This window comes from Pocillopora verrucosa, chromosome 9, assembly GCF_036669915.1.
Source record: "Pocillopora verrucosa isolate sample1 chromosome 9, ASM3666991v2, whole genome shotgun sequence".
Lineage (NCBI taxonomy): Eukaryota > Metazoa > Cnidaria > Anthozoa > Scleractinia > Pocilloporidae > Pocillopora > Pocillopora verrucosa.
Genome location: NC_089320.1, coordinates 7,261,814 through 7,284,957, shown reverse-complemented (window position 1 = coordinate 7,284,957; position 23,144 = coordinate 7,261,814). Strand labels below are relative to the sequence as shown.

General features: G+C 37.2%; 1 protein-coding gene and 2 long non-coding RNA genes across 6 annotated transcripts; 2 read left to right on the top strand and 1 right to left on the bottom strand.

Moving 5' to 3' along the window:
- The first annotated feature begins 581 nt into the window (after positions 1–581).
- On the top strand, positions 582–2,302 carry LOC136283421 (uncharacterized). The gene is made up of 3 exons (XR_010718780.1): positions 582–735; positions 978–1,402; positions 1,642–2,302. It is a non-coding gene; the product is annotated as an uncharacterized lncRNA (long non-coding RNA).
- A 1,605-nt stretch (positions 2,303–3,907) lies between these two features.
- Positions 3,908–5,735, top strand: LOC131773998 (histidine N-acetyltransferase-like). Its single transcript, XM_066172248.1, has one exon. The coding sequence runs from the start codon at positions 4,003–4,005 to the stop codon at positions 5,047–5,049; it is 1,047 nt and encodes a 348-aa protein (XP_066028345.1). The 5' UTR covers positions 3,908–4,002; the 3' UTR covers positions 5,050–5,735.
- An 8,347-nt stretch (positions 5,736–14,082) lies between these two features.
- Positions 14,083–21,731, bottom strand: LOC131782299 (uncharacterized). Of its 4 annotated transcripts, none has more exons than XR_010718842.1 (8): positions 21,231–21,731; positions 20,210–20,261; positions 18,649–19,939; positions 17,593–17,791; positions 16,833–17,029; positions 16,697–16,748; positions 16,474–16,544; positions 14,083–15,817 (listed from the first exon to the last, which is right to left on the bottom strand). It is a non-coding gene; the product is annotated as an uncharacterized lncRNA (long non-coding RNA). The 4 variants fall into 4 exon arrangements; XR_010718843.1 differs by having other exon boundaries at positions 18,649–19,816; XR_010718841.1 differs by having other exon boundaries at positions 18,649–20,261.
- Between the last annotated feature and the right edge of the window lie 1,413 nt (positions 21,732–23,144).

Below are 23,144 nucleotides of genomic sequence, written 5' to 3'. Positions count from 1 at the left end.
CTATGCCAAAAGAGAGCAAAGAATCGAAACAACTTATTGTTTTGCGGGCATTACGCCATCCCAATTGTGTTCTCACAAACTTTCATCTTAAAACCACACATAACCCTGCGGGTAGAATTACTTGTTGTTAGTGGTATGACAAAGACTGAATCAACTTACGTGCAGTAATTTGGATCGATTGATGCGTGTTATTTAATGACAGTTTCCATGAAGTCAAACATAGCAAGGTCGCACGTGAGGAGATTGACCCTTAATTTTGTTGCGTGATCGCATTCTGATTGTTTACATGCCAAGGTAAAAGTATTACGTCACAGGAACTGTTTTGTCACTTGAGCTCGCAAACGTTATCCTTCAAGCAGAGAGAAGCGACAGCCGCACGTCTGCGTTCGTGCGCTAAAGAAAAATGACAAAAATTTTCTTTTGTTTGCTAGCCACAACAGTTTTAATACTGAGAGATTCTGACCTTAGAGTTTGAGCTCAATAATCAAACAAACAACAAAATAAATCATTTTAAAATCATAAATAATACTATCATATATATACTTCTAGATTGAAACCGGCACAATGCAAATACCTAAGAAACTCAAGGGCGACCATCCAAAAGAATCGTCATCTTTCTGTTTTGCCTGAAACCTGTCCTCCTGAAGCTTGGAGATCATGGAGCTTGTGGTAATAGAAGCCTGACAACCAGGAGAAGAATGTCTTGAAGGGAAGAGTTGGGGCCCCACCGAATAGGTTGGTGGCTGGCTGTAGCTGGCTGCAGAGCGTAGCACACTCAGCGAAAGGCGCCCAAAACTCTCGATCTGTCCATATGTAATCTTCTATCTTTGTTCTCTGATACAATTCTACCTATAGCAAATTCAACTCCCTCTTTTCTTTAACCACTCTAACTTGTATTGATTGATCGACTCTAATTGACTCTTATTCATTCTGAGTAACGTGGGTCGACTTTCTCTCCTCTCTCTTTCTGTTTATAGGTAGGCATGAGTTGGCATACTGGCCAATCGACCTTGGGAAATCAAGAGAGAAAAATGGCTCTTCGACTTGCAAATGCTGGTGATTTCGACGAGATATCAAAGCTGTCTAAGAGGATGAAAACAGATCGATTCGACTTCGTCCCCATACAAGTTCAAGAAATGGCTCGCGGAACCCAATAGAATAACTATGGTTGCTGAGAAAGGATCGAAAATGGTGGGATTCATGAGATGCAGCGTCGTTGACGGGAATGAATCAATGGTTATTGAAGCTACAAGAGTTGATCCTAGTCACAGACATTAAGGCATTTACAGTTCTCTTATTAGTTTTTTGATTGGCCTTACCCGGGAAGAAATTCCTACTTTGGTGCGTTTAAGGTATTCACTTTGGTCTGGTATTTACAAAGCAGTCAAACATTCAGCCATAGGCACAGGACGAAATTGCAAGAATCCGTAAACGGAAACGTGGCAGAAACATGTTAAACCGTTCCAGAAACACGACGGATAACCTGTGTTTCCGTTACCGGTTTCGTGACGTTTTCTCGCGTTTCCGTTGCTGCGTATACAACGGAACCGGACCACTTTTACGTAAACATAACGGAAACATGGAGTTGCATGTTTCCACCACGTTTCAGAAATACGGAAACATGTGATTTCGTCCTGTGAGGACTTCAGATGGAAGATAAAGAACTGCAGTGTTGCGATTTCTAGCCTACAAAGTTGAGTCAGAGAATGTCAATTTTGGATACAAGTTACAAAACGGCTCCAAACCTGTGCTGTAAACAAAGGGTGCATTCCTCGCTATTTTCTAATAATATTCTTGTTTTTGACCGAAATATTTTGAAGCTATCCCATCCAGTATCGATCACATCTTATCGGATCAGGATCGATATTAAATCAAGCGGTTTTCATGTCAGCTTGACCTCAATGATCAAAGTTAAGGACTCGAAGCTTTGCCTGTCAGTCCTTATGTGATCTATCAGTTGATGAGTGCCTGTCAAACTGCACAAAAAAGGTTTCTATTCAGCACCTATCAAGATCCCTGTCTTAATGAGTATTGCAAAGAAGCTGTGACGGACTTTCCATGCGTTAAGAGTATGAGCAATGGTGGGTCTATCCAAAAAATGTTATCCTTGAAGTTGCGGTTGAGGCATCACAATCGATGAAATAGAAGTAGCAATAATAATATACTTTGTTTCCATACGTTTTTTTTAGGGATGTTGCTGGTTATTACACGCACGACTTAAGTGTTATAGAGAAGTTAATTAAGTAATGCTTACTTTACATATTACGATGTGACAACGTTACAAAAAAAGGAGAGAAAAAGAAAACCGTTTGTTTAGAAATCCACCGATCTGAGTAATCAGTCTGCGCTTTTTTTGTGAAAAGTAGAGTCGTTTGTTACTTGATGTCGTTACCAACAACAAACATAATCCTCCTGACTTTCAGCCATCATTCTTTATTGCTTCCTGTACATTTCGATTCATGCCAGCTCACAAAAACAAGAGTAAATTACTTCAACTCTTTTGGTGATTTTTTCCCCTCACATATGGGAACAGTCATTTTTTTTAGAATGTACACCAGTAGTAGAGTATTCTCTTTTGAGCTTCTTACATGAAAAAAAAAAGTGAGATTTACATTTACATGAACAGGGAAGAATCCTGCCAGAATTTTTCAAAAGAGAAATGTCAGTACTTGTCTTGAAAAATTATTGGCTAACTATCATAGACTTTAGATGATTTTTTTCTTAATGAAAAATGCTACGACCGAATTAGCCAAATTAAATTCAACTCACATTTTACTACGAAACGTGTATTTTTGATTGACGTATGTAAAAGTATATGGATTCTCATATCATGCCAAGAGTTATTGTTACCATTTTTCATCATTCAAAGTCAGCCCGTCATATATCGATTGAAATAAAGTGATCTGTGGCCGGATATTGAACTGGCTACGTCAGTTAACCTTTGTTTTTTTTCGCAAGAAACCGGAAGAAAGAGACTGATACAAAATTTTTGCCAATTTTCAGAGTCACGACGTTCTCCAGTATAGTGAGTGAGGTCACATCGCCTTCAAAAAGGTTATGTACATGGCATCATGATCAATGTTTTATACCCACAACAGTCGATGATTAAATCCTTTCTTAGAACATGATCATATCAGCTCTGGTTTAATTTTTGATCTTGTATAAAGAAATGTTTATACTGATTAAAGAAAAGTGTAATCGGATGAGTCAAGCACGTTGCGCGTTTTCGAAAACGATAACAAAGTCGCTTGGCCTATCTAACGTCCTCAACATCAAAATTTAAGAATTTAGTTTGTCTGTTAATAACGAAGAGAAGGAAACTAAGCCACCGATATCAGACTTCGTTGACTTTACGCTGAGATTCTAACCAGCATCTTGGAAGTTCTTACGTGGTTAATCGTGTCATGTCTCAATTCCATCCAACATGTAAGACATACATCGATGCACTTGGCACAAAAGCCTTTCCGCGGGTGGCTGACAGTTGCGTTTTTCCGAGAATTTCTGGCACGGCCAGCTTCTCAAGATTCTGGGTTTTCGAGATCACTCTAAGACCACAAATCACGAATAATCATTCTTGCAAGAAAAACACTTATAAAAAATGAAAGGAACTTTTTTCATGGCTACCTTTATGTTCTTGCTATCTTTTGTAACATGATACAAGCTATCGCAATTGTGCCTTCAGTCAATCTATCATGGCTAGACGTGACTACTATACACTTAGGGGAGAGATCACTGTGTTTAAGGCGTCATCACTCGGAAAGACATGAATCGAGGGAAATAAGCCAATCCCAAATAGATATTCACAACTTAACCTTTCATAACAGGAAATGACGTTCCCTATTACAGATATTGACGTAAGAAGCAAAACTCTGCGTGTGCAAGTATCCAATATAAAAAGAACTAAGTTTCTACGTAGCTTAGAAGACAACCAACGATCAAGAACGTTGTTATCTAGAATCGATTAGGGCGGTTACTGACGTGCTGTTTTTTACAAATTCAAACATGGGTTCAAGACTTTTTCACCGTCTTAGTTCTTCAGCAGCCCTGTTTAGTCGAAAAGATTGTTTTTTCTGGACAAACAAACGTCTAATTTCCTGTCTGCAAGAAGGGCAAGTGGTTGTGCGACTTGCAAAAGCAAGTGACTTTGACGAGGTACTTAAGCTGTCTACGAAACTTAATGACACGTTTGACTATGTCCCCTACAGATTTCATAAATGGCTTCTGGAGTCCAACAGAATCTCTTTGGTTGCCGAAAAAGGGACAGAGGTAGTTGGTTTCGAAGAATGCTCCATCGTCGATGGGGAAAAATCAGTGCTTGTGGAAGCTGGAAGAGTTGATCCTAATCACAGACGTCATGGTATACTCGGTTTACTAAGGGCTCTTACACCTGTGCTTATCCGGGAAAAATTCCCAAAAGTTGTGCGTACCAGGTACACGGTGTGGTCTGGGGCTTATCAAGGAGTGAGAAAAACGAACCAAAAGCATAACATCTGCGATAAAGAACTGTACCACTATGATTTTTTAACCTACAAAGTTGAGCCAGAACATGTCAGTTTGAAATACAATTTAGAAAACTGTTCGAAACTTCAACCTTGCCCAAAGGAAGAGTTTAAAAAACGCATTCTGGAAAACGCCAGTACCAGCTCTCTCTTTCCTAATAACATGCTCGTCATTGATTGGCAACCGTTTAAAGCTATCCCAGCCAACTTCAAATTCATCGTACAAGACCAGGATCGATATTTCGTCGATTCGTCAAACGGTCTTGCGAGAACTTTGACATCTTTTAGTTTGGGAAGATTTGTACAGCTTGTTCGTGGCATGATGTGGACATCGACTATCTACGCTAGGGACTCAAAGCTATGTCAGTCCCACGTGATCCATCAATTGATGAGTGCCTGTCAAACTGCAAAAGGAAGTTTTCTATTCAGCACCTTTCAAGACCCATCACTTACAAGGCATTGTGAAGAAGCCCTAACGGACATTCCGGGGGTTACAAAGATGAAGGAAGAAGAGTCTACCCAAAAGATGTTTATCTTTGAGGGTGAATAGCAAGATTAAGATAATATAATCGATGAATCGATTGTAGCAGTAGCTAGTTCCATGCTATTTTACGTATGGAGGTTAGGAAATACCTCTCATGTATAAATACCCTTTCTCAATCTCCAAGACCTCTGATTTTCTGCTGGCGTATCTCTAATATCCCTTTTACTGCTTTTTATATTGTTATGTTTCCTTGAACAAGTTTGGTTAAATGTTTTGTTTATCACAAATTTATACACAGCTAGGTTTAGATTATCCTTAATTTATTTACCTACCTGTTTATTCTCCTGATTTTACCATGTTTCTACTATCATTTTTATGTCCTTGATGATGTTAATTAATACCTCTCGCATGCAGTTTTTAAAAGAGACTATTCAACTATTTCAATGTTTATGCCTTATAATACTCTCACACAGATTTGTACATAATCGGAGTAATCATCGTTCCATGTAAATGACGTACACTTACAGACTTATTAGCATTTTTCACTTTAGGTATTTGTTTTTCTAAATCTAATTTGGTAGATTTCAGATCTATCATTCACTAAATGTAGCACAACATCTTCCTTTTCTCATTTTTCAATCAGTTATTGGTATTTTTATTCTCGGATATTGATTTTAACGCTAGAGCCTGGATGAAGATCGCTCTGTATAATTCTGGTTTACTTGGTCCGAATAAAGTGTTGTTGTTGTTGAGGTTGTTGTTCTTGTTCTTGTCGATAACCTCGGGTCTTTATTGTTGGTTTCGTGAAAAATGGTATTGGAGACTTACATTCCCTCAGTCAATCATAAAAAGCTCATCTTGAACGTAAAAGAGAAGAGCTAATCTCTTCCCTTCCTCTAACATTCCTTTTAGAGAATTGTTTTATGCCGGAGAATGTCGGGTTGCGGGCTAAATATCAAAAGGTGGCTTTTGCAATGCCGATGAATATTACAAAGCCAAAGAAAGGAAACAGAAATCACAAAGATTACATTCCTCTTCAAGTTTCCACCACCAAATTTTCGTGTTTATTTCCATGCATCGAAACAAATGGAAATTTTGAGTTAAAGCGGTAAAGCGTACTACGCCTATCGAAAGGCATCAAGGACTTACGACCTGAACTTTTTCAGTATTATTGAATCTGTTTTCCTGAGATTAAACATGGGCTGTCAGAACAACAATTCGAACACCTTCGCAGAAATGTCGCACATGAACAACAATGTACTTAATGATCAACTGAAAATCAATCCTCGACTGCCAAAGATAAAACAAGAACTTATGTGCGGGTCCATAATATATAGATTTAGCCAAGCCTAAAAGCGGAGCTCTTATTAGTTTATTTTCCAGCCCTACGTTACACTAAATAAAAACTGTAATAAAACTCTTCAGCACTGGCTGTAAAGAAAGTTTCTTCAATGAATTGAAAGACCAGTTCAGGGGGTGGGTAGGTGGGGAAGAATTGACGAAGTCTGGATCTGGGGACGGTGTTCTCACAACTACACACATACTAGTAATGCGGGTATCAGCGGCCATCCCGAGGGGTCGACCCCCGGGCACCCACGGGCATTTGTCACAGCTGCCGTGACAAATACATGCTAAAGCCCCTCGGTTAGGGCTAAAAATTGGGACAAATACCCCCACCCCTGGAGCAACCTGGGCAACATATGGTCGGTGTTGCCTGTTCCTCGATGCAAAAGTACGAGTGATCATGGTTTACTGAAGCCACATCAGCACTAAAATCCACACAAGTCTATATGGAGTCCTCAAATTCGAGCTTTCTGGGGCAAACTTTCTTGGCTTGCGGTTGTTCATCACACTGTCTCTTCCTATCGGCAAGACGCTTCGAATGCGAACTAACCGTATGAAATTGAAATCTCGATGTCGCTTTCCTTAAAATGCAACGAACAGATTCTTGGATCGCCGAGTGTCTTGAATTTTTTATCCGCTCGCTTACAGAAAACCTCCCTCTTCTTACGCTCATTGGGCCTTGTAGGAAAGCAAAAATAACTGAGATCAGGTCGTTTCTTTATTCGGGTATCAGCGGCCAATTTGAATGATAATGGTATGACTTACCTCGAGGGCTAGAAGAACATCGAGCGAGCGACCTTGCTTGTCCTGTGGCGAAAACCGCAAACCGCTGATCGTTGAGACAGCAGATTACGTACAAATCCCGTGGGTATGGCCCCGGGGTATTTTACCAAAAACGCAAAAGCGCTCTAATGCCCCGCGTGCGGGGCATGCCTTTGCTACAAATCCCCTGCTAAGCCCGTGGGTTGCCCTTGGGTTGCCCGGGGGTCGACCCCTCGGGATGGCCGCTGATACCCGCATTAGCAGTATAAATCATTCTTTGCTCTTCTTCTGTCACTCTTCTTCTTTTTTTTCGAATTCGACCGAAAACATACTCCTAAAAAGTCCCGAATTCACGAACTAAACTCGACAAATTTGCCAGAAACATGGCTGTACCGTTGCACTTATGTCCTCTTATTGCAGATATGTCCTCTGACGTAATGTGATACAGTGGCCAATCATATCCTGCGATCTATCGAGCGACACGCGGTTTGAGACTGGTTAAGAGACTCCGTTGTAGTTACTGGGATACCTGTGGTAGCCCAGTCATAAAATGCCTTTGTTTTTTTGTCGTCTTTTTTTTTTTTTTTTTTCTCCGCCACAAAATGGAAAAATTGCGCAATAGTACCCAGAGGTCATTGGGCCCTCAACACCATGACAACTAACTGTGATCCAATGAGGTATTCACATGCTGAACACGCGTGCTATCTTGATGATGATTGACGTTGTCATGCACGGACAGGGCCGGGTCACATGACGAACACGAGATTTTTGCCCATAAAACTCTTTTGTCAGTCGTTTTGTATTTCAATGTGTTTGGATTACGATCATCTGGAGCATTATGGCGCAAACGCTCAAAATACCTATAGACGCATACACAAGTCGTATTGTTCGCGGCCAATCCACACAAAAAGATGTTATTGAGCGGTAATTTTGGAACGGACTGAATCGTGAACGCTTGAAAGCCATGAAAGCATTGAATGCCTTGTATGTCTTGTATGCTAAGTATGCCAATGTCTTAGTTGAAAACGTTAACTCGTTGTAAAAAGCAAAATCTGAAATCTGAAACCAAACTGCATATACTCTATGCAATCTATTGAACAACACTACTACCGTGAGACTGAAGAACAAAATTCAAATGGATGCAAACTGCTTGTGAAGAAAGACGCCATGTTGGATTCACTTGATGCCAGGGAACGTAGCTACGATAACAGTGCGAATGGTATTAATTTCACGATCAGAAAGATGTAGATGTTTCCATTGTAGTTGTATGGATATTCTTTTTTAATAAATACATGATCCAAAATCCCGTGTTTTTTGTATATAATGTTATTATGTTAAGTATTGTTTACGCAATTGTCTTGTCACAGGCAACCCAAGGTCACGTCTCGAGAAAGAGCCAACGATTAATTCACGAACGCGTTACGCGTTGTGTGACTCAGAGTAAGTTATGCCAGGAACCGTTGAAAATTTGAACACGTCATTAGAAATAGTATAGGGAACGAAATATGGTCGATTTACAACGATAAATATTTCGAAATATGAAGATTTTTCCCGTAAAATCAATAAAACTTACTCATACCCTGTGTATCAGTTGTAGTTTCTGGCGATTGTTGCCGTTTTAAGCTTGCTTTACCATCACTATTATTCACGTCATCTACTTTTATTACATTGGTAAAATCTGTACAGACATCACACCAACCAACTATTTTGAAGGCTTGAAATTATATTACGATCGATTTTCATCAAGAAATGGGCCGGGAATTTTCCACAATAGTGCAAATAATCGTGAAGGCTGATCGCGGAAAAGCGATTGCGTGACGCTCGGTAAGCTGTAAGATGACATGTTATTATATACCAGACGTAAAAACTCTTCAGATTCTCAGTCTGCATTTTGTACCCACTCTGCAGTCTATATTTTGTATCCGGTCTGCAGTCTGCTGTCTACATTTTGTACTAACAGGTATCCGTGGCACCAATACAGTTTATTTTTGGTTACATTTATTCGCACAACACACATAATCTACCACAAAGTACCTGTGTGTGAGGTAATTCGACATTTTCATTCTTTCCCGCGTTAATAATCTTCTTTCCTTTTGTAAGAATGTAGACCACTTACAATGTTTCAAGTAATCCACCCACCCTACAAAAAATAACTCTTGCATGCATAGCATGCCTATGTTTTGAGACAGGTGTATGCCCTTGGCCAGACTTGAGCTCACTATTTCAGTATACTAGTCAGACACGCATAGTATCACTACACTTGATTCCACGGATCCAGTACCATCCAGGTATCCCAGTTACCCTGCTCACAGGGTCTAGTTATGTCTTCAAGCAAAAGTACTCATTCAAGGGGGTCGGGATAAGTGGAAAATTTGACCAGTATTTTCCGGTAACTGATCTGAGGAAAACATGCTGTTTGCATGATCACTGCGGACCGGATCATTGGTCTCTCATATTGCTTTCCTTGAAGTTCAATCGTTCGTTAACGCAGAGTGATTGTATCGTTGTTATAACCTAAACTTGGAAGAACAATTTGCTGCGCGTAAATAACAAAGCGACTTTCGACCAAAGGATGCGTTATTGTTCACGTTTTATTTGCAGCCTTGCTTTATTTACAGTCTTCATTGCTCGACTTGCGACTTCAATGACAACATTTTAGCCACAAGCGAGGACAAAAGCACAATGTGGCGTCATATCACAATTCCTTTATTTTCTTTAATAGTTGAAGATCATAGATTATGTTTCGTCGACATAAAATTATATATTTTTGACACTTCACCTGATCTGCCGGAGGTGAGATCGACTGAGAAGTCCAAGTTGTGATTATTTATCTGCGTCACGAAGTCTTCCTTCAATCACAGAAGTTTGGCCTTCAGTTGTTTATTTTGAGTACTGTTGGTTTTTGCCGTATCGCACTGAGCCCTCCGTTAAAAAAATTGAAGTAGTAGATTGTGATTTTATTGCGGTTTCGCTGATTTTAGCTGTTTGTTTTTTTTTTTTAGCACTGTTTCTAAATTATGGTAGGATTTATTGCACTTTTGGGTGGATTTGTCCTATTTTACCCTGTTTATGACAAATTCACACAATAATTAAATCGAAAATGGGGCTAAAGGTGGCTATGGAAAGTCAATAGGATAGAATCCACCTAAAGGATGAATTTCACAGAATTTATCCCGTTTTTCAAGAATTCATTGGAAAAAAATTGAAAATCGGGTTGAAGATTGGATATGGCAACTTGGGATTTATTCCGTTTGGAGGATAACTTTTCAGATTTTACCCTGTTTTTTGTCAAATTCACTGAAAAAAATGGAAAATCGGAGTAAAAATAGCATATGGTAACTTCGGGTATTATTCACTTGTAACATGAATGCTCAGAATTGACCCCGTTTTTCTCGAATTCACTTATCAAATGGAAAATCGGGGTAAAGATGGCATATGAGAACTTAGCGTATTGCTATCACTTGCGGGATGAGTTCGCAGAATTTACCCCGTTTTTCTAGAATTCATTGGGAAAAAAAATGGAAAATCGGGTTGAAGATAGCATGTGAGAACTTAGGGTACTATTCACTTGTAGTATGAATGCTTAGAATTTACCCCGTCTTTCTCGAATTCACTGATCAAATGGAAAATCGAGGTAAAGATGGCATATGGGAACTTAGCGTATTGCTATCACTTGCGGGATGAATTCAAAGAATTTATCCCGTTTATCTAGAATTCATTGAAAAAAAAAATGGAAAATTGGGTTGAAGATTGGATATGACAACCTAGGATCTATTCCATTTGAAGGATGAATTCTCAGATTTTATCCCGTTATTCTATAGAATTTTCAGGAAAAAAATGGGAAATAGGGGTACAGATAGCATATGGGAACTTCGGGTATTATCCACTTGTAGCATGAATGCTCAGAATTTACCTCTTTTTTTTCTAAAATTCACTAATCAAATGGAAAATTGGCGTGAAGATAGCATATGGGAACTTACGGTATTAGCTACTTGAGGGCCAAATTCTCAAAATTTACCCCGTAATTCTAGAATTCATTGAAAAAAAAGAAAAAAAGTGCAAAATCGGATTAAAGATTGGATTTGGCAACCTAGGATGTATTCCACTTGAAGGACGAATTCTCAGAATTCATCCCGCTTTTCTAGAATCATTAAGAAAAGAAACTTTTTTCAAAATTTGTAATTTTTCCTTTTTTTTCATTTTTAAGTAAGACTAGCGAGCCGCACAAAGAAACAATTCTTGTAGTTGTAAGCTCCTCGTTTATTTCCGACGCGTTTCGTCTGTAATTGAGACTTCTTTAGAGAATGTCTACAATTAACGGGGAACAGTATATTACATAGCACGTTGGTGTGCCTAAGTTTTTAATTTCCATGGAAGTTAATAATAACTGAAAGCGGGCGTTATAAAAAACGTCTAAATACATATTAAGTTATTGTGCGTTGCTTTATTTTTGGGGGCTAACGATTAGCGCTAATCGTAGAATTTATCGCTGAAAAAAGAAATGGAAAATTAGGGTAAAGATGGCATATGGGAACTAAAGGTATTATCTACTTGTAGCATGTTCTCTCAGAATTTACCCAGTTTTGCTACAACCTATTGAAAAAAAAAGATTGTAAAGATTGGTAAAGATTGGATATGGCAAGTCAGTAGGATAAATTCCACTTGGAGGATGACTTTTCAGAATGAACCCCGTTTTTCTATAATCATTAAAAAAAAATGGAAAATCGGGGTAAAGTAGATTAGATGTGGCAGGTCAATAGGATATATTCCAGTTGGAGGATAATTTACTAAAATTTGCCCCGTTTTTCCATAATTCCTTTAAAAAAATTAAAAAATCAGAGTAAAGATGGCATATGGGAACTACAGGTATTATCCACTTGTAGCATGAATTCTCAGAGTTTACCCTGTTTTTCTGGAATTAATTCACTAAAAAAATGGAAAATCAGGAAAGATTTGACATGACATGATAGGTTATATTCCACTTGCGGGATGAATTCTAAGAAATTGTCCCGGTTCTCTAGAATTCACGAAAAAAATGGAAAATCTGAGCAAAGATGGCATTCGGGAACTGCACTTGTAGCATGAATTCTCAGAGTTTACCCTGTTTTTTTGGAATTAACTCGTTAAAAAATGGAAAATCGGGGCAAAGATTGGATATGACAACGTAGGATATATTCCACTTACGGTATGAATTCTCATAACTTACCCCGTTTTTCTGGAACTCATTGAAATAAAAATGGAAGATCGGGTTGAAGATTGGATATGGAAACTTAGAATGCATTCCACATACGGGATGAATTCTCAGAATTTACACCGTTTTTCTGGAATTAATAAGAAAAAAACGGAAAATGAGGGATGTTCCGAGTTATAATTTATTCCAATTTTAAGATAAATGGACACAATTTAGCCCGTTTTCAGAATTCATTGAAAATTCATTTGGCATGTTGGGATATATTCTTTTTATTAGATGAATTTTTTTTTCTAGAATTCTCTGAAAATAATGGAAAATCGGAATTGTCTGATTTTACCCCATTTTTACAGAATTCTTGGAAAAATGAAAAGAACCGGGACAAAGATTGAATATAACAAGTTAGGATGTATTCCATTGACAGGATGAATACTCAGATTTTACCCCGTTTCCAGAATTGACTCAACAAACGGAAAATCGAGGTAAAGATTGATTGATATGAAAAGCTAGGATGTATCCCACATGTGGAATTAATTGTCAGATTTTACCTTACTTGTCTCTAATAAACGAAAAAAAATGGAAAATTAGGCTAAAGATTTGATATGGTAGAATTAGAAACTCGGAGTAAAGATAGCATATGGGAGCTGAGGGTATTATGAACTCTCAGAGTTTACCCTGTTTTTCTAGAACTAATTCATTAAAACAAAGGAAAATCGGGGTAAAGATTTGACATCCCAACTTAGGTTACATTCCACTTACATGATGAATTGTCAAAACTTATCCCGTTTTCTAGAATTCGTTGAACAAATGGAAAATCAGGGACAGATTGGACATTGCAAGTCATGATATTAACCACTCGTGGAAAGAATTGTCACGATTTACCCCGTTTTTCTAGAGTTATTTGAACAAATCGGGATGAAGATTGGATATGGAAAAGTTATGATATTATCCACTCGTAGGTTGGTTCAGAAAATGGAAAATTTGGGTGAAGATTGGATTTGGCATGTTAGGATATATTCTACTTGCTGGATAAATTGTAAGAATTCAATGGAAAATGGAAAATAGCGGTCAATATTAGATATGTCAAGTTGGAATACATTACATTACGAGCTATTTGATTGTTTTGATTTTCGAATGCGCTTAAGACATGGAAATGCATAGGAATGAACAGATTTACCGCATTTGTAAGTTAGATCGCCGGAATTGCATCCTTTATTCGCGTCAAAGAATGTTGGGATGGGGGTTGGTGTCGGAAGGTTACCCTCGGGCGAAGTCAATAATTTTAGCCGGTACATTGTAGAATCCCTGCACAAAGCCTGGAGATTATTGGACAAATATCACTGAGTCTGAGGAGATTTTTATCGCTGGAAAAGAGAATGTAGCCTTCCCTATAAAATACTTATCAGTCTGCAAGTTCTGATGCTATGTTTCACCACTGTGATGTTCTGATTGTTGAGACCGGTCTGTATATTACTCACACCCTTGGAATTTAAGTCAATTTAGCGTTAAAAAAAAGTTTGCAGACAACTGGAAATTTTCCCAGAAGTCGCTGTATACACAGATGCATGTGCATATATTGACGGCAAACTATTGATTTATCTTTGCTTGACAAGCAAAGTGTACATCTACGTAGAGGACTACGGGTTCTATGCACCGTCAGATAAAACCTTGTAACAGAATATTTAGAGTCGAGTGCAAAGGAAGCCATTCCAAAAGGATCTCATTCCAGGGAGACATCTGCTCAAAAAGCAGGATGCTTATATGAGAAAAGAAAAGAAAACCAAACTTAAGTAATTCAGATTTAATTAAATTTTTAACAGATGACAATATTAACAAGCATTACTTTCTTGTCACTATTAACATGCATCACGAAAGAGACAATTGAGCAATAACTATTATTCATGCTAATACTAAGTCAATTAAGGCTTTGTCACAGTTTCTTTCTCAAAAAGATATTGCAGAATATATACAGAATATAAAGAGTGATTTTATCCAACCGGTGAAATTGGTCATAAACTACTGTGCATTACAAAATTTTTGGTTTATGTCATGTTTTCCACACACAACATGGGGTGATCCAACAATCAAACATGCGTGCTGGTGTCATACAGGTTTGTTTACATACTGTTTCATGGGTTGAGTAAAATCACTCTAGTTGTTCCTTTTTTAATGTTTCATATAAATTTTGGTCACACTTTTCCTGCTATGATGTCCTTCGTTGATAAAATCATCTTGATAAATAGGCTACACTGTAAGTGTTTGGAACAAATAAACACTTTTTTGTGTCATTTAAGCAGGAGTGATTGGTGCTAAATATTTTTTCTAACCACATGTGCAAACCGTAATTAATCTAACTCAAAATTCAGGCTTAAATTGCTCATCTAACAAACAAATGTGTAGTTAAAAAAAAAACTCCTTCAGTTGTACTTGAACATGCAACACTTCCATGGAAATAAACATCTTCAGTACAAATAATTCAAGTAAATAACTTCAGGTGAAATGGGGATTTTTTGGAATTTGTGAAATATAAAGTAGACTACAGTGCACTAATACATAATAAATCCATTCTATCCTTTAAATCACTTGCAACTATTTGGCTCTAACTGTTCAATACTATTTGACAGATTACAGAAAGTAACTGTTTCTGTCCTTCCAATTTGCCCTTATATACTTTTGAATAAAATAAAGCAGTTGACACCAGATTGAGGAGTCAAGGCTATTTTATACACCCATTCACTCATAATAGTTGGTAAGATTTCTTTTTTATATGGGTTGCTGTAAACGTAAAGATTTTAAATAAATTCTTTGCAATTTAAATGTTTGTGTCATTTTTTAAAATTTTACTGCTCTGGAAATGCACTGGATATGAAACTCTGGAACTAAACAACTCCCAAGGAGGTTTTGTGGACAAATTCATGGGTCTGATGTGAACATGCTTAAGAGGTCACATTCTCTATTGATGTTCTCTGGCCATGTCTAAGTACTATTCACAATTTGGAGCTGGGGAATTTTGGATATAACTTGAAGTAAGCATGCTTCAAAACCCAATTGAAACTGTTAGAGTGAACACATGACCTGTTAGGTGTTTAATTACTAGTATTACACTGTGCCAAATAGCTGTCCTTTACTGATTTTATTTAAAATTACAAAAAGTCTTTCTCCTCAAGTTGCCTCCATTTCCAGTCTCTCCACATTCCATAATGATGCTGTTCTGTAATGCTCAATAAGACCCATCCATCACTATCAACTTGCTTTAAGATACTTGCCACATCTGTGGTCTCCTTGGTCCAAAATTCCAAGGCTCTATCCCACTTGTAATGAAAAATCTTTGTCTCGACCTACCCATCCTTACCTGCCTCCAGTAATCAAAATTTACCATTTCTTCTGTTGTCATCACTGCATGGTAACACCCTCTTGGAACATTTATCCCTTTCTCCTTCCTTAGTTTGAAAAGATATTGCTCGGTGATGGCGTTAAGGCCTTGGAATACCTTCCTTCCTTCCTTCCTTCTTTCAAATAGAGAATCTGTAGGGTTGGAATCTGTGAAGAAAATCAGTCTCCATTAGAAAAGAAACTTTAATGACACTCAGCTGATGAAAGACTGTCTTTACCAAATTGGTATTAAAATGCACATTTGGCCTACTTTCATTGGGTTGGTTGGACTTCTTTGCTAATGAAGTACCACTAACCTTGAGTATCTGTATGTTAATGATAATATGCTATGAATTAACTCAAGGGACAATGAAAACAACCTCATCCTTCTGTTAACCCAACAAACAAATTTAGCACTCAAAGAAGGAACATCAATCATTAGATGTATTTATAATAATTTCCCTTAAAATTTATTGCAGACATAGGGCAATAAAAAACATCCAAAACTGGTCATCAAAGGACACATAAAACAAAAGCAATAGTAATTATAATTGTAATAATAGTCACAATAATAATAATAATAATAATAACAATAATAATAATATTCCCCTAAACTACTTGGCATGTTACAAGAACATCTCTGCATAGTATAAAATAATGATAATGATGATATTCCCCTAAACTACTAAGCATGTTACAAGAACATCCATGCATAGTTTTAAGCAATAATAATAATAATAATAATAATAATAATAATAATAATAATAAAGTAAGAGAAAACCTAAACAGAAGAAAACTATAAATCACTAAAAAATTCTGCATACCTCATAAGAAGCATCTTTGGGAGGCTTGAGGAGCTCAAACAGGACAAAATCTTCATCATCTGGTTCACTGGCTATAAAAAAGCACACAATGCTTTCAGTAGCAAATAACAAAAAACAAAGAAGGTTTATAGAGATAAATAATTATGGAACAATGTAGCAAAAAACTCATCTTACAAAAACAAAGAGACAAAGAGTGAAAATGGTCAACATAATTATTAACTACCTTGAATATTGTTTTCCTTTGACAGCTGTGTCTTTGTCCAGTAGTTGAATGTCTAATGGTGAAAGAGGAGGGGGGAGAACAAATAAATCATCATTCATATCATCATAATCCTCCTCAAAATCTAATTTATACTCACCAGGAAAAGCAACACCAAAACCAGCAGAAACCTCTTCCATGGTTTTTCCAGGACTAAATGGACTCACTCCTGTTTTGCATTTCTTGATTCCATCTTCACCTATTCTTGCACTGCTGTCTTCACCAGCACAATGCACAAAACAGTATCTGCCAGTTTTTCATAAACATATTTCTGGCATCCATTGAAGCTACAATCTACTAAAAAAATATAGTATTTGTGAATAGGTACTAGCTATCTATGATTGCTACCTTTAACATACATTTATTGATTAACCCTTTACACCCTAACATCAGTAGGCATATTCTCCATACCATTCTCTATACATTTCCTGAGCTGTTGACAAGGAGAATTTGTTTAAAAATCAAGAGCTTTATAAGTTGTTGGTCATTTCCTTGATTCATGTGGGATGTGGGGTGATATTGTAAGGAGAAATTAGAAGCTGGCCACTCACTTTAACTAGTAAAGCAGATCCTATTTAATGGTTCAGAGATGACCTTTCTACAAGTAACTGGAGTTGAGGCAATGGAAGATATTATTGCACGCTCAGTGTATTTTAGCATAGTATTTAAAAGTTTCCTGTTTCTGAATTCCAGCAATGGATAACTCTTGTATTCCAGCACCGTTATTTTCCAGCCCCTCTCAGCTGTTCTCAGTTTCTCAGCAGGAGTTAACTGTTGTATTCCAGTACTGTTAATTTCCAGCCTCACACAGCTGTTCTGAGATTACCAGCAAGGAATAAATATTCTTTTACAGTACTTACTTGTATTTTCCGGCCCCTGCAAGCTGTTCTGTCTTTTTTGTTTTCCAGCTGGAGGTAACTGTTATTTCTAAGCACAATTATTTTCTGGCCTTTCTAGGCTGATTGGAGTTTTCCTGCTCGAGTTAACTTTTATTTTCCGTAAAACAGAATAATGTACATAAGGACCCAGGCTTGAAGTGAAGAAACCGTCCTTGGAAACCTTGGAAACAAGACAATAATATTTTTAATTGCTCAGATCAAAACCAAAAAATTTTATTGTTTGTTAAAAACAATGTTATATAATGTTAAATGTTACATAATGTTAAAAATATCAAGGCCAACAGTAATTCTGAACACAAAATTTAATAAATTTGACACCTGTGGAGTATGTAGCATCGCTTATGAATGAGACAAGAATGTGCTTTTAAATTTCCATCATACCTGAATAATGTCTGTGTAAAATTTGAGCTCAAATGTAGTATTTTTAACTTATAAATCTACTCCTAGTAAGTGGCCCTGGCAACCTATCTTTACATGTAACTGCCAATAAAATAACCCTGCATCTTCATAAAGATATAAGTAAGCTTTTAAGGCCTTCCTGACATTGTATTAAAGCATGGCCTCACAAACTTTTTCTTTTAGCTCCACCAATAAAAAACATTTAGGGAAAGTCAAATAACCAACAAGCACAACTAGTACTTAAATACTAAGTTGGCAATTGACTGAGACACCATTAGCACCACAATAAAAAATACAAGAACCCTCAACTGGCTGAAACTTGCATTATTCAGTTGCATACTATTCTTCCCACATTTCCTTATAAATTAACCTATATTTAGTGGATACCTCTATAACACAGACACTAGGGAAGGTTCTCAGAGAGGTTACCTTTGATACTTTTATAACCATAAAAGTAATAGCTTTCACTGCAGTTTAAAGTGATTTAATTTTTGAAATACAGTTAACTTCTTCACTTATCACACAACAGCTGTGCAAAGCATATCAATTGTAAATAGCAAATTTGGAGAGTTACAAATTACTTTCAGTACTTTATAGTACAAGTAACATGTTCCTTACCATCATTTTTCTGTGTTTTATTTCTATTTACAGACTCAAGTGGCTGTAACGAAAAAACAAATTCAAACAATTTTACCTCACTTCCTAAAGCAAGAAATCACAAGACTAAACAACAAGTGTAGAAACTTAGACATACTTAGGCTAGAACCCTAATTCAAAAATAAAAAAACTACCCCCCCCCCCCCGCAAAAAAAAAATTAACACTGTCTTTGGTACCATCCTGTTCCTCCCCTATTTCCTTTTTTTTTTTTTTACTTTTCTTTTCTATCGACTTTCAAACACATACCATGCTTCTTCTTGATGGGAAGAGGTTCCATAAAAACCCAAATAACCAGAAAGAGTTCTAGCAAGATAGATAACCAAATGAGTAGTGGTATCAAACCAAAGCTTGAAGCAATTCACCGACCTGACTATTACACCCTATTCTTTTTCCCCAGGTCTATGTGAACTAGATTTTGAGCACAGAATGCAATACCTCACCAAACATCTGCTAGGATGACTCACTTAAAAGTGTGCATGATTATCATCTCTTGCTGAGATAGCACACTACACTTCAATGTTTTTATTACTACACATATGGGGGTTTTGGTAAGATTGTGGAAAGGAGGGACAACATTTGAGCAGCTGGGAGGGACAAAAATGACAGTGTGGCAGCCATTTATTCCCACTTGGATAGCAAAGTCTGGGGAACCTTTCCTGGAAATTTAAAAGTTTGGATGTCCAAAAGGATCCATTTCAGGCCACTATTTCTCAAGTTGGCTAAAAATTATATCCGCTACAAGGGAGAGTGAGGGAGAGTGTTGACACTGATTTAATGAATGGAGTAGCTTTTACATAACGAACTATATAAACATTATATACATAGTAATGTTGTCTTGTAGATGATGTCTGTGTGGTCTTGTTTGATTTTTACCTTTGCCTTGCTCAAAAATATGAAATTGTGCCCTGGACAAGATTAAATTTTGGGGTACAGTGCTGTGATTTCTGACACAGTATATTTAAAGCAATTACTGATGGCAAAGGAATTAATTGGTACTTCATTGATGAATGTAGAGCACAGCAATCAATGTAAACCACCATACCAAAAAACATGGTGACTGGTACATTCACCCAGAACTCTTTGCACAAGAAAATCCTGGAACCACTCAAAAAGTCAAGCAGAAAAAATCTGAAAAATTTAAAATTTGCATACATGATGTTGTTCTGTGAAATATTGCTTTCTACATGTGTCTTACCCTAAGAATAAAGGTAAAATGTATAGGCACCATCTTTGTCTGTAAGTGGATTGAATCTATTGGGTAAACACCAGAAAAAATAATAATATTGATACAAATAGGCTGAGGTTTTAGTATATGTATGCCGTGGTTTAGTTTTATCCTTAGTTTATTCTTTTACTTTTAAAAGAGGCCAAATTGATAGTGACATATCATCTTACCATAACTTAGGCTATGAGCTAAATTTTATCTTTCTTTACACAAAATGCATTTTTCATTCATATCATTAACAAAACCAAAGGAATCTGATTTTTACACCAAGGACAAAAATTAAGCACAACAGATACCTTTCATTGGCACTTTTGCTTATTTTGCTTTGCTGCTGGTTCTCATCCATGCCTGTATGAATGATATTAAGTAAGGGTGAAAGGATTGGTATTTTCTTCACAAAGATAGTTGCAAAGAGTGTCTCCATTAATATATGGATTATCAAACACTCACAATGACTGCCAACAAGACCAAGTTCTTACTAACAAATGTAGGAGCAATAATCGCTAATAATGGGCAATAGTCTGTATTTAATTAAGTATTCATTTATGCATGAAATAGTATTTATTTCATCTTAATGTTTGTAACACACAATTGAAAAAGTATGTAAAATGTGGTAACAAAATACATATCATTGTGGTATTCCTCATAATTTAGTTCAAGGGGCTTTATTCTAAATAGATAAAAAGAAAGAAAGTGGCATATGTCAGCCACTGATTTAAATAGAATAGCACATATTATTAAGTGATGAGTAATTTTGCTGCAAATTTGTGCCCTTCTGGGTGAGCAAAGAGAATGATGACCCAACTGTTACTTGCTTGCGTTAGGAGCCAGCACCCTATCCTATATAAGAGACCAGATCTTCATCATATGTGTAAGCAGTTTGTAAGTTAACTTTCCAGGATATGTGAAGTTTAACATCGACCATACATCCTAGCTGAATTTTTGCGTAGCCCCATATATTTACAATGAATACATGTCTTCCACTGTACCCATAATAGCCACCAGTGTAGACACTATGAGACTGCTACATGCAACACAATACAAATTATTGAGGCTGGAAGAAAACCACAAGTTTTTGATCATTGAAACACCGAGATCTGTCCTGGTTTTTAATCATGTAATATCTGGTGTTGCATGTCCCGAACAAAATAAAAAAAGTCAGTACTCGACACAGAAGGATTCAATGAATCCAGGTATCACGCAGTTACATGAAATCTACTGGAATTTTAGCACAAAACTTGGACGCGATCTTTGAAGAATGGTTGTAATATTTAAAATTTAAAAAAATACTAGCATGAAGTGCAACGAAAACCTTACCTTATTGTATTAGCTTCAACAGAAAAGTAAGGAAAGCCATGAGGCAATGTCAAATTCCCGTCTTCCTAGGCTTTCCAACGTATGGAAGAAAATTTCCCAAATACCTCGCACTTAAAAACGCTACCAGAATCTTGCTCTTTCACCAATCCGAAGCGACCCAAAAGGTGTCAAGGATAGCCCATGAAATTCTCAAACTTCGGGCGCGGAAATCTTAACGATCTTTTTACACTATTGCTTTGCATCCCTCCCCTAGTTGGGAAGTGACACGCAGAAGACACGATCACAACGCACTTTGATTGGAAGAAGTAAAACCGCATTCTATTGGTCATAATGTGTGCGGACATAAATACAACGGAAGACACAACTATTCGAATAGAATTGACCGCATTTCGAGCTCGTTGAACCGAGGTTGGTTTGAAATGGTACTCGAATTAACAAATAGAGGAGCCTTGACTGTGCTCTGTTCTGTTATAAAGCACGCAGGAAGCGGCTAGAGCACGAAAGAAGTGTTGCTTCCCAAAATTGCTTCCCGAACAGAGCACAGTCAAGGCTTCTCTATTTGTTTTATAATAAAGAATCCGTTAAATTACCCAAGCATTACATTCAATTTTCAAAACAAACTTTATTTCCAAAGCGAACAACAGTGTCGTCAGCATGCTCTATACTCTCATAAAGCACGCTACAATAAGCCAATCAGAATCCCTGTTAGAATGGTTAAAATAATCGGATTGGCTGTACAAGACTAAAGTTGTCAAAAGTGTCAAACCATCAAAGTTCAAAAACCATCAAAGTTCACATTCTACGATAGTTTACAAACTAAAATAGTTCGGCAAGTCGAATTTAACACTCACTTTTGCTTGAAGTTTTTAAGTCTCTAATACAGAATCTTGAAGTGAAATGTTCAGTGAACTCCAGACGAATTATGGCTCATAAAAACACGTGAGTTTTTTCATATGACAAAGTAGAAAACAAACTGTTCAAGGCGAGTGCTTGTTGAATGAACGACAGCCGAATTCACCAGAACATGAAGATCGCGCGGGATGACAGCGCCGCAAAACTCGGCTGCAGTGACTGATGTGACTTTCCACTCAACGTATCGGAAAGGATATCAGAGCAAGCTCTTATTTTTTCACTCGAAAGGCGGCCGATGTAGTTTCTGAGGCTTGCTTTATTGTGATGACTGGAGATCGCCATGATGAGCGAGCCGCGATGAACTTCAGCATGATCATATTCGCTCAGACACCGTCATGATTAGTATGAATTTTAACAATTATGCCAGTTTGGTTATATTTTTCATCATTTCTGTTTTGTTCTGTTTTGTTTTTGAACACTGAACTTTATATACTATACGAGTGTTAGCTGTGTTTGATTTTTATTACCGTACGTAAGCTTGCAATCTAACTGAGCGTGAAAATCTTTAAACTCGGAATGTCTATTTTGTTTTTCCTTTGAGGATTTTCGTATCTGCTCACGTTTTAATAACGTAAATCACGGCGCCTGGTATGTTTACAAACGTTTGTTTGGTTCTTCTGTTGCTACTTGCCGGCTCACTTGTTCCGAAATTTCACCTTCAATTATCGGAAAAAAGCTAAAAAGAAGTCTCGGAAAAGGTCGAACATGCGACAATATGGCAGATGGCGTGACAGCTTTAGCTCAGCTCTATGCTCTATACTCTATACTCTCATAAAGCACGCTCTTTCAATCAATGACAGCGCGCGTTATATCCGAACTTTATTATAATTAACAAATAGAGAAGCATTGGCTGTGCTTTGTTCTGTTATAAAGCACGCAGGAAGCGGCTAGAGCACGAAAGAAGTGTAGGGAGAAACACGAGACGTAGTCGAGTGTTTCTTCCCACTTCTTGAGTGCTCTAGCCGCTTCCTAAGTGCTTTATAACAGAACAGAGCACAGTCA